Here is a 20,044-nt window from a genome sequence, read left to right on the forward strand (position 1 = left end):
GCTAGATGGGTGCTGTAAAAATAGTCTTAACACCGAAGTTTCAGTTTTCTAGACAAAAAGAGAAAATTAGCATGATCATGAAAAAATCTCCTCCTTGCGCAACCGTTGTTTAAGAAACAGTACCTCTTTACAAAGTACTGAATCTTTGAACCTTTATGGATTGTAGTGGTACATATTTTCAAGAAAATAAAAGCATAAAAGTTTTTCCTGAACGATAAATTTGCCAACGTATACATTAAATAATTTATGAATGATTATATTGCATTGCATTATTGTCTTTTTATAGATTCACTAATGTGTTAAAATGTTAAATCCTTTATTGCAAAACGTTTAAAAAATAATAAATAAAGTTATTAACACGTATATGGAGGGAGTCCTAGAGGAAATAGGCAACCAACAACGATTGGTTTGAGCAAAAAACTTGGAGCTCTGCTACTGGCAAGCTGAGGAAACTCTTGTTGGAACATCTATAAACTAAAAAAAAAAAAAATGTTCAAAATAGCTCATAAACGCTATTTGGTGAGGTAAATTTTCTAAAAGTTTAGTGAATTGGGAGAAATTTCAAATTTTACCCTCCTATTTAATAAAATAGTTGCAGAGACTTCAGTGGCTCTTTCTCACGTAGTTTCTGAGATATAGAATTTTTCTCAATTTTTTTTTTTAAACAAATGGATCATTAGTCAATTATTGAAGCATTTGGCGAAATATGATAAATCTTAGCATGGGCGTACCCAGAGGGGGGCAGGAGTGGGTAGCTGTCCCCAGAAGTGAAAACAATTATTAATTTAATAAAACTTAATTTTTTTTTTCAAGCAAATTATTGTAATAACTAATAAGGCACAGCTATAATTATATAAAATTTTAGTTTCATTCGTCTTTTCCTTGCTGAAATGTCAACCTGTTAGACTATGGCTTGCCCTCACTCTAGTTTTGATCCTGGCCACGCCCTTGAAGCTTAGATATTTTCATCCTTTCAGCGCAGCTTAAAAATATGTCCAGAAGATTTTGACATTATACAACAAAGTTAAAAAAAATTATATCTTGAGAAAAGTCCGATAGTCTATAACTATTTGTTAAAATAACCTAACCTGCTAATTAGGGCTATTTTCACCTGGTTAAATACACAATGGAATAGTTAATAATGTTTATTTTCCTTCCTTAGTTTTTATGATATTTGCCGGAATAAATTTAAAAAATGATGATTCTCGTTATTTAGAAAACATATTGGTTTTAGAAAAACTGTATTTCGGGAGTTATTGAATCTAGAGAACTCTATCATAACTCTATAAAGTCAGGACCCTCTATAACGTGGGGTGGAGAATAACCAAGGCGATTGGACGTGAGTGCTGCCCAGATCTCCTTGTATAAGCGTTGGTCAATCATAGTACTTTCTACTCTTAGCTGAGCCAAATAACCTTCATAAGTTGTAATAGCAGAGTTTTTTTTTTACTGTTTCTTTTTTCTTTTTTAATATGATAATATACGGATATCCAAAGTCATTTTAGATAGGGATTATAATTTCATTTTAAAAATAATAATTTTTCATACTAACGCTAAAAAGAAACCTTACTTTTTTTATCATAATGCAAGAGAGGTTCTTCTTTTCGGAAAAAAAAAACACATTATTTTAAGTTTTTATTATAACTAAAAAAGTTGTCTTTAAAAGTCTTTTTCTAACAAACTTCACCATAATAGTCTGAAACCACAATTCATTAGTTTTGTTTTTAATAAAATATTTTAAAATCACTACTAATACAAATATAAGCTACCAAGGACTGTGCTACATGTGTCTTAATCGGAGATGAGGGAGCAGCCAGAGGTATTCATCACCCAGGCTAGAAATGCCCAAGATGTGAAGACACCCAGGTTCTGTTAAATTTTTAATGTAATATGTGAAAAAACTTGGTAGTATTTGTAAATTTATATAAGAACTGTTCGTACCCGTACAAGATTTTGAAAGATAGTAAAGAATTACTTTATAGGTTCTGTATACACGATAGGATATTTACATATTATATAATAAATCTCATTAAAACGTTAGTATCTTTTGAATATGAGTCTTTTTTTTTGCAATAAATTAATGTTTAACTAATTATGATTAAGTCGCTTTATTATTTTTAATACGCAAGGTAATACAAGACAATACGAGGTAATTAATACGTTTCAAGATCTGTAGAATGGAAAAATGTAAGGTGTTTTTAAATCATTCACTGGGAAACTCACAGGCCAGACTATCTATAAAGACAGGTCAAGTCGTAACATTATCAACATGCAAAAATGTTATTTCATGGATCAAAGAAACTGGATGGCAAGAGTGGCAAGATGAATGGTTCATCATGAGAGACAATAAGTTAAGAATGGTCCACCAGACAGTGAAACGTCCAACCAGAAACTTGAATCTGCTACTGAAAGAAGATGTGGTATTAACCCGTCTTCGGATAGGCCATACTCGACTCACTCACGATCATCTCATGAAAAAAGAAAATGCACCGATGTGTCGCTACTACGGAAACGATCTCACCGTTAGGCATATTCTCACTGAATGTATTGCTCACGAACCACACCGATTCTCTTCAGATTTACAGGAGATGTTGAGAGAAGATCCTACAACAAAAACAAATATTAATAATTTATATTTTCATTCATATTTATTTTATTTTATATATTATATTTTATATTTTGTAGGTCGAAACGTCGGCATTAATAAATATTTTTTGTTTATTTATGTTGTTTCTTTGTTGACCGCACTCCCTGACCAGCTTCTCCAATTAGTAATCTACGGCCAACTATCTACACCTCAATGAAAATTTTCTAGATTTTTTTTATATGCACATTGTAAAGCAATTCAGTATTTTAAACGTAGATTTCAAATCTATAAGCCAATTTTTATTCCACAACTTGGTAAGAAATAAATTAGAGAAAACAAATATTTGTTTCCCTTTTTTGTGGAACGATTAGGTAGTTCCTCCTAGGTTTGAGTTAAATCTTCGCAGACCTGCTCCTTAGGACCAAACACAACGAGACCTAGAATAACCACGATCGGACAATCATCAATAACATCCCCAGAAAGAGAGAGTATTTTGCCATTTCTCTGTAAATAATAACATTATCGGTTCCTAGTTCCTGCGATATGGCCGCCCGGATGGGCCGCCCACCGAGATGTGCTATAACTGAGGCGCCACCGCTGGGCTCAGTTCTGTCCGCGATGGAGTGTGCGCCCTTCATCTTCCTATTGCTAGTGCAGATCGTTGGAGTCTTCGCAGATCCTGAACCAGACCCCGACCCAGGACCAGAGCCCGACCCTAGGTGTGTAATTAGTAATAATGTCTCACTAAAATAAAAAAAAAATCTAGATTAATAAGAAAATGGAAATTGTTCTTGACAGATACTGCACTCATACACTACCACTGGGAAAGTGAATAAAATGAATCCATCGAAACGTGATAGAGGAATGATCTGATTAGAAAAAACAATTGATGGTCCATGTTATTTAATTATTTGAAACTACCAATACTCCAATAATTTAAACATTTGTAATTTGCTTTTTTCGTAGTAGACCATAAGTTTCGTTAGGTTCCTTTGAGAGGTGTTTGTCAAACTTGAAGCCGACAGAAACGGGAGGTTATTAAAAACAGACAAAGCTCTATTTTTAATCTTACAGTTTTGGTTGACGAAGTAAATGAAACTTTTGGTCAAAAAATTTTGGCCATTTCAAATTTATATTTGTTCCCTCAACAATCGAATGCAAGAAAACTTGACGCCTCAGATTTTGACACCCAGAGGAACCTCCTAGAAGCCGGCTTTGCTATATTCAGATTAGCACCCAAAACTATACTGCTTCGAATCATATAACGATATTTTGGAGAGTGAACTAACTCCTAAAGAAAACATTTATTTTAATTTTTTGGAATGATTTTATATTATTACTCTCCATATTTTTATCCTAAACAAAACAATATTTGTTTCATAATGCAATAAGTAGTTATTTTATATGAGGTCGTAAAACATGGTAAATGCAATTGTTTATGAATTGTAGTTTTTAGGCTGATTTCATCAACTGTTAAATAAATCTTTTTGATTACTTGTTTGGATGTTGTTATCAAGTAATGATCAACGACTCCTGTTGGAAACTAAAAAATTGTAATTAAGAAACATTTTAAGACTGTAAAAGTTTTCATTTAGTCAATCGTGTTTTACGAGCGAAAGACTCATAATTTGAATTAACCCCAGATAATTTTCTCAGCAATTTTCCTAGACAGATGTTGTTGACCATCCGTATAAAAACTCAAGATTCCGTTCTTTTTTTTTTCCCTTAGTTGAAAAAACATTAGGAAATTAAATTAAATTTAGAGCCTTATAAAGAAATTTTTATTTGCGCCCCAAGTGCCAAAGACAATTTTCGGACAACCTTTGTTAAACTTTTTTTTTCTTCTTACCTCCTAAATGTTATTTATTTAATATACATAAATAAAATATATAAAATATTTGCAACACGCCATTGTAAGAGAGCGGGTTTGTCCGCTGAAGGCAGGAGTAACAATATTGGCCCATAAGCCGCTGGCTAGAGGGTAGCTCTCCACTAGGGTTAAACTTAAATGTTTGGTGTTTAACAATTAATATAATATAATAGTATAATTATTAATTGAGACTAAATTTTATTATTTGGATTTTAATTTTAATAAAATCATTACATTTTTTATTTATTTTATTTTCGTACCCTCCGATGGAAAAATATTGAGTAACACGAACAAATATAAAATTATATACAATAAGTACTCAACACTTCTTTTACCCTGAGATATTCTAAGGTGATTTTGTGTACTGTGTGTGGAGAGTCGCAGGCGCAAATATGCATTTCAGTTATATGTTGAGCGGGGAGGGTCCGCTTTGCTGGTGAAATTAAATTTATTTATTTTATTTCGTATCCCCCTTACGAAGTAAATAATTGAATACATACATACAGGTAGGTATATGTATATCTTGCACTTTGTAATTCCTTCGATTGCCTTGTGGCATTTTAAGGTGTAATTAAATTTTTTTTTTCTTACCTCTTGGAACAAAGAAATAGGGAGGGGCTATTTCTGTTGGTGGTGTTGAAGTGATGACTTCAGGCAGCAGAGCCAGAAGTCCCTCCCAAGGCGAGGACGTTGACCAGGGGGACATTGTTTTGCCACCTCCCAGGTCTTGGTGGAGGGGCGATCTCACGTAATAGAGGGTTGGCACAGGCTTTCAGCCCATCAAAGAATTTGATGTGCCTACGGCCTATGAATTCCGGCACAGACGGGAGTTGGAGCTCCTCACATATTACTCTGTTCCTGGCCCGCTGGAGTGAAGTTCCTCTGACTATTCGCCTAAGGAGGGAGTTCTGGAAACTCTGCATTTTGGAGAGCGTAGTCTTGTAGAGGTGTAGCATGAACGGTACACCATGGAACAGCGTCGGATGTATGATGGCCTTGTATATTTTGAGTTTCAGGCGTAGCGCGATCTGTTGTGAAGTAAGTAAGTGGTAGAGCCTATGCGAATTCTGCCGGGCCAGCTTTAGTCTCTCCCTGGCGTGGCTGGAGAAGGTGAGGTGCCTGGCGAGAGTCACGCCCAGGTAGAGGATGTTGTTGGAGATGTTCCGACCCTCGCCATCCACGACGAACCGCTAGGATAGCCTGCTCTTCTTGCCCTTCTGGAATGATATTATGGTGGCATCCGTCTTAGCTAGGTTAACTCTGATGCCATCCTTCTTGAGAGCAGCTACAATGGCAGAAGCGGCTTGTGCATGGTGGAGGGCCAGTTCAGCCCTCATGCTGGAGGCGTAGACTCCAATGTCGTCGGCATAGGCTGGTATCTTTGCATTGCTATGCTTGATGGGGACCACAGGTGCCGTGAAAACGGCAAACAGCAGAGGTCTTAGCACTGTTCCTTGAGGTACTCCATAGGCGGTGGGGGCTGGAGGCGACAAATCTCCACCAACCCTTACAACGAATGATCGTTCACTAAGGTAGTTCCTGACCAATCGGCATAGGGCGGCGGGAAACCTGAACTCCTCCAGTCGGCGGAGTAGCAGCGGGTGGGACATGGTCTGGAAGGTTGTTTTTCATCCGCTTTATGGTGTGAGCTTGTAACTTCACCAGATGATGGTCACATGCGACACCTCGTTGAAAGCCGGTCTGTTTAGGTGGTATCACATCCGCCTCCCTGTAGTGCTCCATGAGGTGGTCATGTATCAGGCGCTCAAAGACCTTGCTCATGTGCGAGAGGAGGCAGACCGGACGATAGTGCTCTGGGGAGTCTCCTGGCTTCAGTAGTGGCACCACAATCGCTCGCTTCCAGGCAGCTGGGAAGTACGAGATCCGCATGGACGAGTTGAAGATGTTCAGCAGGAAGGCTTTGCCCTTCCTGGGAAGGATCTTCAATAGGACGCTTGGGATCTCGTCTAGTCCAGAAGATTTGTTTCCCTTGGTGCGACGCAGTACCGACTCCAGACGGCCAAAGGTGGAGAAAATAGGCTTCTCGACGGGGCTCGGTAGCCTTCCCCGTGGTGGTGGAGGAGCACCAGTCGTCCGCAGAGCATCCCCCGCTGCATAGCTTGAGGCCAAGAAGGCAGCCTGCTCCCCAGACGTCTTCAGGTCATTTCCATTGGTGAGATGCACGGTCCTCCTCTTGGTGACTAAGGTCCTGACCAGCTTCCAGAACTGTCTGTGGTCATCGTGGGTTCTGCGGTGCTGGTCATGCCAGAGCGCCGTCTTCCAGTCTCTCATGAGTGATGCTATCTGCCGTGTCATAGCGTTGATGGCCGGTTTATTTATTTATAAAAATTTATTTATGTACCTAACGCGGTCCTATACTAGTTTTGAAATATTTACTTAAAACGGGAAGAGGAGACTTTAAGATAGTTTAACCGAGCATCTGAGACCATTACAGCGAGTAGGTTGGTCGATGTACAACATGCCAAAATCTCACAAGAGGAGATCATAACAAAAAAAAAGGCAATCCTATTTTTTTTTTCCAAAACTCATAGTTAAGATAATTTTAAGATGTTGAAAAATTGAATTCTAGCCTTAATAATGGGATTATAAAATCACTTAATAGAAGTAATTCTTTCATAGATCTTCAATTATAAACAAAATTTTAGGATTTTAATCAGGGCAGTTTAATTTTGTTTGTATCAATATAAATAGTATTAGCGAGTTGAATTAGATTTAAAAGTAAGGTAAGCTTTCCATGTACTAATACGGTAAATTTAACAATATAGCTGATGAATATTGCAAAATTTGGATGTTTTATACATTTTGAGTTTTTACTGCAGGATTATGGTTTTGTCACTGCACGTTTTTCGTTTTTTACTACACGAAAGTCCGGTACCTAGTTATGTCTGAGACCCATCTTATAGTTCTTAGAAGAGGTTTGTTTTTGTTGTTGAACAAAGAAGTATAACAACGCAAATGAATATTAAAATTCAAATACGCATACCGATTTTAATAACACTTAATTAATCTAATGAGTTTTCCAGAGTGTGGGAAATAGGTCGTGTTTCTGAAATTTTTATCTATTTCGAGATTAAGATGAGCATTCCATAATGACTGAAATGAATGAATAATTACAGCAAATTCCAGTTATTAAATCTGCTAGCTGTCAATGAACGTAAAATACATAATAAATATGGAATAAAAAAGGGTCTGTTGAATAATCTACCTCTAAATCCTTACTTGTGAAACTATGATAACTTGAACTAATGTTGATTTCAGGTATGGCTATGGTGGTGAGTATGATAGAGGGAGCTACAGGAAGAAAGGATATTATCACAAAAAAACTGGATATGGTTATGGTCAATATGGAAGTAGGTTTATAAAATTTACTTTAATTATATGAATTAATCTAATAATTTATTATATATATTCAATAGTTTGTATATCTGATTCATTAGTTGATATATCTGAAATATATAACGTTTAAATGAGCTATTTATTTAACGATTAAAATTATTTACCTCAGTAATTCAATAAATAATAATTTATTTTTAATTAAAAAAAAAATCTTCCGAATTTATATAACTGTTAATTGTAATACAATCAGAACTTGTCCCTTCTGATTCAACACGATTTTTTTTATAATAAAATAAAATTCTATTTTGTATTCTACAGTTTTTTAATTACTTATTTTCTCACCTATTTATTAGTTCCTTATAATAAAATATTTGCTTATAATCACCTGATCATGAACCCAATAGGTGCCCATGATGCTGATATAGAGTAAACAATCAGCGTCTTAACCACACTTTTTATTTCGCCATGATTAAAATTGAAATCCCCTTCAAACCTTAAGATAATAGTAAACATTGTCGGACCACTGTGGAAAAAAAAACTTGAACTGAAGGTTTTAAAAAAAGCTATTAATATAGTTATTTCTATAAAGATAAGAATTTATTCAATAATATTGTTCTATTGTCCTACATATCATTTGTTTTGACAAGATCTTGATTTGACAAGATTCTCTCCACTTTAAACATAGTGTTGAGAAACAGTTTCTGTAAAATGTTACTGTATTAATTATAATAAAATGAGTTTTAAAGTATTTATTATTTTGAATGTAGCTTAGTTACTTGAGTTGTTTATTTTACCTACAATATTTGTATTAATTTTTTTTCTAAAAGGAAGATGAGACATGTGCAGTCTAAACAACAACTTGAGTTATTTTGACTGCACCTGAACCATCTTTCTTTTAGTAACTTCATACATTCAATCAACAATCTTCCAATTAATTTTTTTATATCAATATTTTTTATTATAATTATTTTAATTTATTTTTAGGGACTTGTGGCAAACTATCTCCACCAATGAACTCAGTAATGCAATGTACTGGAGGGTATGTTTCCTAATTCATGATTTTGAACTTAGGTTTATTGATAGACTATTGTTCTTCTGTAGTTTAAACTGATTACATGTCATTAATTAACTTTTCATAGATATTGTGTTGCTACCTGTTATGAACACTATGCATTTCCAAGTGGAGAGACAAGTTTGAATTTTGCCTGTCAAGGAGGTATATGGCACTCTGGAGGTGTTGTTGGGGGCACTATTCCTAACTGCAATCGTTAGTATATTTTTGTATTAAAATCAAATTTCTTTTCATTGAAATTGTATATCTATTACAATTTCAATTATTTATCAGATAATTTAAAAGTTCATTTATTTGTTCTTTCCCTTAAACCTCTCGTGTTCGGGATCTACCCACTCCTCTTTCCTTCTGTTATTATCATTGCTGGTCAAACATCCAACTTGTAGGGGAACTCGTGGGTCTCTAGTTTATCATGTTAGTTCTTCTATGATATTGTATTAGGGGAAAAAAACATATGTGACCATTACCACATTCTTATATTTTTAATGATAGGTTTGTCAACTAGTCGAACAGAAGTCGAGGACAGGCTTTTTTTGATATGTATAGTTCCTTTCACTATTTTTAAAATAAATTTTTACATACTTTGTGTGAATAAATGTTGTTAAACAAAAAAAATTCTTTCCAGAAAACAATATTGAATCTAATCAAACCCTCACAGTTCTCAGGTTATTAAAGCTGAAGATAAGATACCTTGATTATAGAGGAGAAGATCTTACAGATCCTACATTAGCATCCGTGTGACTTTCATGGGGACCAGCATTAGAATGTGAATTGTTGGTCTTTGTTGTTTGAACATTTTGCACTAAAAAATGGGATAATGATTTTTGCATAACTTATCCATTTTGAATTTAAAAATTTAATTATATAATATTTCATTGAATTAGGGTTGATCATTAACAGAGCTATAATTGATTATTCTTTTATTACTTAATAAACGTTAAAACTGAACAAAATGCTCTAACCTGTGTTACTGGCTTATTCTTTTTAAAGCATTGAGACGATATCATAGACTATTGATTACGTTAATCTTGATGACTCCAATTTTTTCCTAATCCCATTAGCCACAGTTAGTGGACAAACATTAAGAATGACTTCTGTCTCATCAAGTCGAAAGATCAGACTGTTTTTCTCTGCAGCTTGGAGAATTTGGTGTATTAAGCCAAAATTATTAAAACCATTATCGCTATTGAAAGATTGCACCTATTAACAGAATTTTTACATCTTACAATCTTTTTATTTTTCAAGGAGTTAAATTTATTTGAAGAAATTCATTATTTTCTTAAAATTTAATTTATGAGGAGTTTATGGTACATACTTCGAGTAAGTTTTAAAAGTTAATTTCATCACTAACTTTATTGTAAGGCTGTTATTTGATGGTAAGTAGTAAGCCTTCTCTAATAGTTTCTACTTGATGTCATGATCTTTTGATATTGTCATTAATATATGGGTCATACTATAGACATCTAAGCAAATGTTATCCTCTGCCTCCTGATTTAAAGAAAGCTTTATTAATACATTTTGACTTAATAGTCAGACTTGTTTAATAAAAAAATAAAAAATCTGTTAATGGTGAAAGTAATATATAAAATTTTATTTTATTTTTTTTTGTTTACTAACCAATCTTTCAATTTTCTTTTACATTTCTTATTGTAATATCGATCTTGACTGTTTTTGTAGTAAGAAGTATCTGTTTTTTTGTTTTTTTCTCCAGCATCCTGTATTCCTCCGTGTCAAAATGGTGGTTCTTGTGTATCACCCAACACTTGTAACTGTCCAGAAACCAACTATGGACCTTATTGCCAGTATGAGAAGAAGCCTTGTTTCGACTTCCCTCCAACTCCCATGAATGCTCACAAAGTGTGTGCTGCAGAGTAAGTATCTCTTTCAGTATAATTTTTAAGTTAAGGAAACCATTTGTAAAATTATAATTTTTATTTACTTCTTAATTCCTGATTTTTATTTACATTTAAAATCCTAATTTTTATAGCGTCTTCTTGGTAGTAATTTCTTGAATGGTCTTCCTTAAACTGTATTTAATGCTTCATCATTCTTCCTTTTAAATATTAAATTTGAAATTTTATCATACTGGAAATTAAAAGAGTGAATTTGAATGTTTGCTTGAGATCCTTCAGGCTTTACAACTTGGCTAGACCTAGAATCTGTTGGTATGATGGATGTTTGCAGTTCTGAAGGTGAAGGTGCAGTTCTGATATTGCTATATCACACATTTTAAAGAGATGAGATTTTTGGTAATTTTGTTCCGTTCATTGGCAGAAAATAGTTCCATGGGAGAGTAGTAATCATATTTTTTCTATTCACTGCTGGAGGGTATAATAAAAATAATTACTCATATTATTGAATATGCTGATGATCTTGACGTGTTCTAAAGATTCCTTGAATCAATCATGTTTAAAGCCTTGGATGTCAGCAGCATTGATGCGATTCTGCTTAAAAACTGTAAAAATTAGGTACATAACAAGTCTCTCCACACTATTTATATAGAATTCATTTTATGATTATTTTTTTTCAAATGTGGTACATGGAGACAAAAAGTAATGAATTCTAATTTGTTTAATGACTTTTTATATTATTTCATTAAATTCTGAGTAGAATTATGTTCATTCATTTGAATAGAGTTTTTGTTGACCTTTTAGTGGAATAAAATGAAATCAAAGCCTCCTGTGACAAATTTTATGATATGATTGATATTGAAATATTAGTATGATTTTCATGAAACTAATTGAAATAGCTGTTCATCTCATTAAAAAGATAATAATTATTTTCTTTAAATCCTTAGCTCATGTACTATGGCTTGTGTTGATGGCCATACTTTTCAAGATGGTACTTCAGTGGCTACGGTAATTTGTAAAGAAGGAGAATGGGTTCCTGCCAGGAAGGAGTGGCTGTCTGTTCCGGACTGTTTACGTAAATATATGCCATTTCAAAAATCAATTTATAATTTAAATAATCAATTTTTGCATATTTGTTAATTTTATAAATTTACACAGCCACATGTACACCAACTTGTCAGAATGGAGGAAATTGTATTGGACACAATCTCTGTCAGTGTCCTCAGGATTTCCGTGGCCCCCGTTGTGAATTTTGTAAGTTATTATTTTCTTTTTTTTAAAAAATAATTTAACTTCTATTTAAAAGCTATTTGTAATGGTTAACATTATATATTTATTATTTGTAAATAAATCTATAAACTTATCACTTTTTTTTTATAGTTATAAAATTTGGCAGTAAAAAAACGAAAAAAAAATTATAAAATTTGGTGAACGATAAGTTACAGAATGTTTATTAGTATATAAATACTAATACATACATAGATGTTTTGGATAAATACATAAATTACAGTTTATTTTGAACTGTAATTCTTTTTTTTTTTAAATTCTGATTCTTTAATCATGAGAGATAGTTGACCGTAGATGACTTATACGAGGAGAAGATGGTTGGAGGCTACGGTCAAATTAAAACACAAATAAGTTGAAGTAACTTATTTAATCGTGCCAACATTTCAGCCAGAATTTCTAGCCTTCATCAGGGCTGTTAGCTTGAAATCTTACCGCCAAGTCAACCTGATTCTTTATTGTTGAGTAGAAGATAGTTGGGAGTGTGGTCAGCAAAAAATACACAAATAAACAACTTATATATTTATGCCGACATTTCAACCTGAATTTCAGGCCTTCATTAAAATCAGAGCTGAAAAAACAAAACAAGATAACAACCTTAAATTATTAAACAGTCTTCCTTAGTAAAAATTTCTCCTCGGTTCAACATATTTTTGTACTCGTAGGCCCGCCATCTAGTAAATGAATTTGTCGCCTAATACTTTTAATGGAATCTTTGTTTGAGTTGTAAGTTCTCTATGTTTATTTCCCCACTCTTACATATCTATTTTCCCTTTTTCCTTTGTTATTCACTTTATGTGACACTTTATATGTTTTGAGCTTATTAATTTAATTTTCATTCATCTTTATTGCTGTATAGCTTTAATCTATTGTAACATACATCCTGTTTTCTTTCTTTTCCATTGTATCATATATATTATTTTCTTTAATTTCATTATGTTGTTTTAGATTTTTTTTTCATTATTTTTAGATGTTACTTCCATGTTTTATTACGTTTATTCTATTACTCTTCATTTAAATTTTCTTCCACACCTTTCATTATATTTATTTCTATATGTACTTGAACTTTTTTAATTTTTTTTATCCTTTAGTTTGTATAATTCTTACCTCTACAATATTGTATTTTATCTTTTACTAGTATCAATCTACTACCATCAACTTAATTTACTGTTATGTATATTTCCAAGTTTGATCATTATTATTATCTCTGAATTGAGGTCGTTATCTCATTTTGTTTTTCAGCCCCGATGAAGGCCTGAAATACAGGCCTGAAATGTCGGCACAAATAAATAAGTTTCATTTATTTGTGTATTTTTTACAGACCGTACCTTCAACCATCTCCTCATATTAATCTATGGTCAAATATTTACACCTCATTTGATTCTTTAATGTTTGAGTACTGCCGTACCAATTTGTAGTGTACGTGTATTTATCATGTGATTATACATAATATTACATAGTACCCTACTTATCATTTTTATATTATTAATAGCTAAAGAAGTCTGTGACATAAGGAAGCTGGGATTCAATGGAAATTATAAGTGTTCTGGTGATGACTTACAATTGAAATGCCACTTGGAGTGCCCTGTTGGAATGAAGTTTAGTGGCCCACCAGCTGGGGTTTATAGCTGTTTATACAAGACTGGTATTTTCTCTCCATCCACCGTTCCTAGTTGTGTTTTTGGTAAGCTATAACAACATTAATTTAGTGCCAATATTCCATAATAATGTTGATAAAGTCGAGCATGGATTTCACAGTTTACTCTTTGATTTATTCTTGGAAGAATTGTTACTTCACCTAATTGCAATTTTTTTGGTGATCCCACATACATAATTTAATACAATCAATTCTATGGTTTCTTGACTACCATATTTGCCCAAATATTGGTCAGGTTTATTTATGAAATTATTTTTGGTTAGAAGAGGAGTCAAACTATATTCCGATTCAATCTAGGAAAATTTCAGTTCCACCAAGCTCGAAGCATTTAAGTCACTTCATAATTTAATTGCCTTTCTACTTTCGTAAGTTGAAAATTATTCACTTATTATCATACATTTTTGGAAGAGAAAGTTCAATAACAAAATTTGTTCATAACAGGATCAGCAGTGGTATGTTGGATCTTATATTAAAGAAAAATTTTATTTATAAACTGAGAGTTAAGAAGGAAAACATTGCTTATAAGAAATCAAAGTGGGAGAATAATTGATATAAATTGTTGTTAGAATTAATAATTTAGAATACTAACCCAATTAGATAAGTTTACACAGAAACAAAACGGTATGTTTTAATTTCAATGCTTCATAATTATATTTGTATGATATTATGGCGCTATTTATCTGCATTAATACTTATTTGAAACAAGGTTGGTCTTTTTTGAAACATATATATTAAATTTTGAAATAGATTTCTTATCAGTGGTTTAATTTTTACTCCTCCCACACTATTTCCTGGAAAATTGTTTTTATAACGGGTTAACTTATATTTAAATTTGGTATTATACTATAATCGAGCAAACATGTTCCACGTGTTTTATTTAAATGTTTCTCTTTGAAGCATGGAGCATTTTGTCTACAATATTTCTCCTTTGAGTGTTTTGTTTCTACTTCAAGTGTTGTTAAAACAGCTTATATGATAAAATCTTTCACAGAATTATTGTTTTATCTGTTCTGGATTTATGTAAATTCTGTTTCCTAAGATATAATTTTAATATTACCACATTCATTTAAAAAAAAATTAAAATATATTATTGGATTTCAGTAGGCTAAAGAAGGGTCTGAATATATGAGATAATTTTAATTTTTTTTATAATCTTTTATTGAAATAATACAATCTGCCACACTTAAGGGCATTAGGTGTCGGTACTCAATCATACCATATAGACGTATTAAATAATAATTTGGTTTGGTGAGCACATCACTCAACTTTCTCTTACCAGCCTAAAAGGCTAACATTTACAATAGTTTTTTCATTTTTCTGTTGCTATAAAAATTTGTATTTTAGGGTTTCTCGAGGTGTGAATAATGAATATCCACTTTGTTTCTCATAGTTCATGTTTATACATATTTCTTATTATTAACAATCAAAAGTTGTGAATTACTTCAAATAAACAAATTTAAGGATACTGTAAAGGAAGATTTTTTTATTGATTCGGCATTTAAGTCTTGTTAATCTATTTCAATGAGAATAAGATCTAGCTGATATTAAATACCATTTAATTGGTTACTGACTCACTGAGTTTAATAAAAATAGTTAGAGTTGTTTTAGAGAAAATAAAATAAAGTTGCACTTCCGGTCGGTCTATTTGAGCAAAAGTGTTAGTGTCATCTCCTGGGCAAATAGCACCTTAAGTATGTAATTTAAGTTTCGTTTTTGAACTAGGCTGTTCACACTCAGGTCATTTAGCGATACTTGGTTACCTGGACTCAGAGGTCAGACAAAATGTGTATTTTTGTCAAAAACTCAAGTTCGAAATTTGTTTTATTGCTATATATTCTATATATTGCTAAATTTTCCTTACTATATATTCTTTTTATAGATCAGAGGATGCAAAAATATAAAAGTGAATGAACAACAATAATTAAACAAATAACTATAAACTAAAATGGATAATAATAATAAAATAATATATACACATCATAAATAAACTGATCTTGAACAAGTCAGTCAGTTTCACATAATTAAACTAATTAGTATCTATTAATATTCCATAAAAAAATATTTATATGAATTTTTATCTACTTTGTTGAATCCACCCTTTTTATGGAATATTAAGAATATGATATATTCCTTTTCACAATTTCAAATTTATCTTAGTTATTATTTTTTTTTTTTACTTTTCAGGAAATGACCAAGAAGAAATACTGACCTATATTTTTAGTGGTCAAGATGAATTACCAGAAAAATATAAGACCATTCATGAGTCAAATAAAACATCAACTTATTCCTTAAAGCCTTCTACTACGGGTTTTAGCGGAAAAGCAGTTGTAATAGAAAAGAAGAAACCTAAGCCTGGAACCTGTTTAACATGGAGGAAAGAACATTTCAAAACATTTGATGGAAAAATAATTAGGTTTGAAATATTTAATTAATTTTTAATGTCATTAATTAATATACATTGTTATATATTACTGTAAGTTCTAAAGAATATATATGTTTTTTTTATTTATTATGACTAAGTTTATGTCATTTATTTATAAATTAGTTTTATTTACAATTATCTAGGATGTACAACTTACATTTTTTTTACTTTATTCTTTTATATGAAAATAATGGCTACTAATTATTCTTATTACTGTAAATTTTAATTCAAATTTTGTTTTCCAACAGTTTTAAAAGTGATTGTGTCTATACATTGGTAACAGATGTGGATAACAGCTTTCACGTGCAAACACCAATCCTTCAAAGGGACTGTAGTGCCTCTGATAAATCGTGCACATCTTTGACTATTTATGTCAATGATAAAAAGTATCAACTTAGGACAAATAGTAAGTTTTTCAAATCTATTATATATTATTAACTAATTTTTACTTTTCTCCTTCTGCTAAGTATGGAAATTTTATTTGGTTTCAATTTTTTATCTGAAAGTTCCAGTGGATCTTTTATAAACTTATGATGGAACTATGAAAAAGGGAGTGTTTCTTTTAAAAATTATTATTTCTTTTTGTTTATTTTTACATGTTGATCATGAACTGACAATACTTCCTATCCGAAAATCCCAATTCTATATTTTCCTAATGACCTATGTGTAACAAATGAAATAAAAAAAACATTATTACTAATCATATTGTAAATACCTGTTAGAATTATTATTTTTTTTATTTATTTATTGATATTTACAACTGCATTTACGTAAAAATACGTCAAGTAAATTTGATGTAAGATCACAAATTCTATCATTAAAAAAAAAAAAAAAATTAAAAATTATTGTTATAAGCCAAAAAAAAGTTTTTGTTTTTCTTTGTAAAGTTGCTTAATTTCCAGAATAGTAGCATTGTTAGTTCATCATAGACTGGTCATCTTCGATTTATATCTGCGATGTTTCTATATTTTGAACTTTTTATGTATCAATTTTTGTTTCAAGAAAACTTCAAGGTCAATATATGAACATTAAGATTTATTAAATGTTTTTGTTCCTTTTTAAGGAGACAAGAAAGCTATTGTTAAGGAAGGAAATGAAACTATGACAATACCAGCACAGTTGGCTGGAATGAAAGTGGAGCTTGGAGCAGGAACAGTCAAAGCAACCTTACAGGCTGTTGGAGTTACAGTACTTTGGAACTTTATGGTATGTCTGTTCAATCAGTTTATAATTTATATTGATCATTCTCTGAAAAAATGTATTTTTTGTTTCTTAAATCAATGTCTCACTAGGAGAAATGAAATGAAACTAAAAATGAGATTTTTAGTTGTTTATTATCTCCTTTAACATTCCCGAGTAACAGAATAAGTTCTTGGGCCACTCACAGCAAGCTTATTAAACACTGAGAAGATAAGCCATTAAATTTGGTCCTATAGCCCTATCTCATTCCATGCATCAGTCAAAAACATAGTCACTGTTGACCAAACAATCTTGTAGAAACCACTCATTTCTCAAATTTGCCATAGAATCATGCCAACCTTCAAGCAATTCAATCATCTCTGCTATTTCATTCCTCTTAAAACATTTAGTACAAGAGCCGAGAAGAAAAAAATGCAGTTATTTCACCCCAATTTTTGATTACTTTAATGAAAACTATGTATAATTACTAGTCAAAATTGATGAGTCTGCCAAGTATAGGTAGGGGGAATAAAAGAATGGTGGCTGTTTCAAAACCTTAAAAAAACATTAATTTTTCATTCAGAGCTCTTTTAATATTCAATTCAATTCAATATCTTTAAAATTACAAACAATACTAGAAAACCTAAGAGAGCATCATTTAAAGTAGAGTAAATTTGCTGAAATATTAGCCCTAAAAGAGCTATTTACGTCCAATAGTTCTCGAGATATAGCTTTTTAAAAAGCAAAATTTCTTAAAAATCTACTGAAAGATTAGTAGATAGTTAATTTATTTTGAGAAATCTATATCTCAGGAACTATGTGATGTACAGATGTCTATTAGTACTGAAATTAAAGCTAGTTTAATAGACTATAAAGTAGTTTATGATGTTAACCTTCGTAGGAATAGTAGTTTTCTTGATATTTGCTAAAATAAATTGATTTATAGTTGTTTGGACAATAAGTTTGATTTATGAAAAACTTCATTTCAGAAACCATTGGACGTACAAATGTCTGCCAACGCTCAAATTAAAGCTAGTTAAATTTACTATAAAATGGTTAATAATGTTTATCTTTGTAGAAGTAGTAGTTTTTATGATATTTGACAAAATAAACTCACAAAATGTTAATTTCTAGTTGTTCGTATAAAATGTTGGATTTTTGAAAAAATATATCTCTAGATTCATAATACGCACATATGTCAGCCAACACTCAAAATAAAGAAAATACAACTTTCTATAAAGTAGTTTATGACACTTATCTTCGTAGAATATAAATTTGGCAAATGAAAATTTGTCCGAACAACTATAAATCAATTTATTTTAGCAAATTTCATGTAAAATATTACTCCTAAAAAGAAAAACATCATAAACTACTTTATAGCTCATTAAACTAGCTTTAATTTGAGTGCTAATAGACATCTGTACATGAAATGGTTTTTGAGATATAATTTTTCAAAATAAATTCACTAACTATTGATCTTTCAGTACGTTCCATACAACATTTTTCTGAAACGTTTCTTTTTAAAAAGCTATATCTCGAAAACTATTTAACGTAAATAACTCTATTAGGGCTCATATTTTAGCAAATTTACTATTCTTTAAATGATGTTCTCTTAGGTTTTCTTATGTTGTTCCTATTTTTTAAGATATAGAGCTCCGAATGAAAATTTTTTTTTTCGCTTTGAAACAGCCGCCATTTTTTATTCTCCCTACTTATACTTGGCAGACTCATCAATTTTGGCTCGTAATTATACATAGTTTTCATTAAAGTAATCAAAAATTGGGGTGAGATAACTGCCTTTTTTCTCCTCTTGGGGCTCTTGTTCTAATTGTCTCTTTGATTCTTCCCTTGTTTTGGGTCTGGGTGTGTGATGTACAGCAGACTCTCAGGTAACTCAAAGGTGAACTTAAATGCTTTTTATGAAGGAGATGATCAGGTTGCGGATAGTAAATAAGCTCTATTATTTGGTTACATCTCTTTTCATTTGACCAAATTTTGCAATGCAATGTCTCTGGAAACTGTCATCAATGTGATTGAAGTGATGAGAAAGAAGACATGTATTTTTTGTTCTTTATCTTTACTCTTTTGTTAATTTTAGTTTTTTATGGATACTAAACTATCTCAAAAATCATAATTACTTCCTTAAAGTATTTAGGACCTATAGAATTACATGGAGAAAAATGTATCTTTTCAGAGAATGACCCTTCATTTATTCGATAATTATTTAAGTTTATATTACATTATTGAATTTGGTTGATTCAGGATGTTGTAGAGATTAAAGTTGCAGAATCAAGTTGGAATAAAACTAAAGGTCTTTGTGGGACATTGGATGGGTAAGATTATTTAGTTATGCATTATTTTTTACTTATTCACTATACTTAACTTGTGTTATTACATTCCTGTTTTGCAGGTACACCGACAATGACGTGACAACCAACATTGAAGATTATGCCAGTGATGCCAGGATTTTGACGACTGGAGGTTATTGAATAATTTTTACTTTATTAACAATTGATTAGATTTTTTAAAGTTATTATTTTTTTATTGCATAATGGTTAAAAATATTTTGGTAGGCATGAGCTGATTATACCAGGTCATTCAAAAAGTCCTGTCGTTTTTTTGGGGGAAATTATAAATAAATAAATATTTTCAAATAATCACCTTTATTCATCAAAATATCCACCGTTACAGTCGGTAACCTTCTCCCAACGAGATGGTAAAGCCCAAATTCCTTCCTTAAAAAACTGTTGATTTTTACTGCAAAAA

The 20,044-nt window shown here is 31.5% G+C and overlaps 1 protein-coding gene across 1 annotated transcript in view; it reads left to right on the forward strand.

The window, feature by feature from the left end:
• Positions 1–3,182: 3,182 nt before the first annotated feature.
• Positions 3,183–20,044, forward strand: part of Hml (Hemolectin) — a gene marked incomplete in the record, with an annotated part of 71,314 nt that continues 54,452 nt past the window's right edge. The window contains 13 exon segments of the mRNA XM_067052784.1: positions 3,183–3,306; positions 7,737–7,828; positions 8,799–8,853; positions 8,954–9,081; positions 10,598–10,757; positions 11,684–11,811; positions 11,895–11,990; positions 13,513–13,704; positions 15,862–16,090; positions 16,348–16,505; positions 17,163–17,305; positions 19,541–19,611; positions 19,689–19,759. Coding sequence (XP_066908885.1) covers positions 3,206–3,306; positions 7,737–7,828; positions 8,799–8,853; positions 8,954–9,081; positions 10,598–10,757; positions 11,684–11,811; positions 11,895–11,990; positions 13,513–13,704; positions 15,862–16,090; positions 16,348–16,505; positions 17,163–17,305; positions 19,541–19,611; positions 19,689–19,759 — 1,624 coding nt within the window.

The sequence above is a fragment of the Halyomorpha halys genome, unplaced genomic scaffold (assembly GCF_000696795.3).
Source record: "Halyomorpha halys isolate HHAL.00 unplaced genomic scaffold, Hhal_1.1 Scaffold209.1, whole genome shotgun sequence".
Classification (NCBI taxonomy): domain Eukaryota; kingdom Metazoa; phylum Arthropoda; class Insecta; order Hemiptera; family Pentatomidae; genus Halyomorpha; species Halyomorpha halys.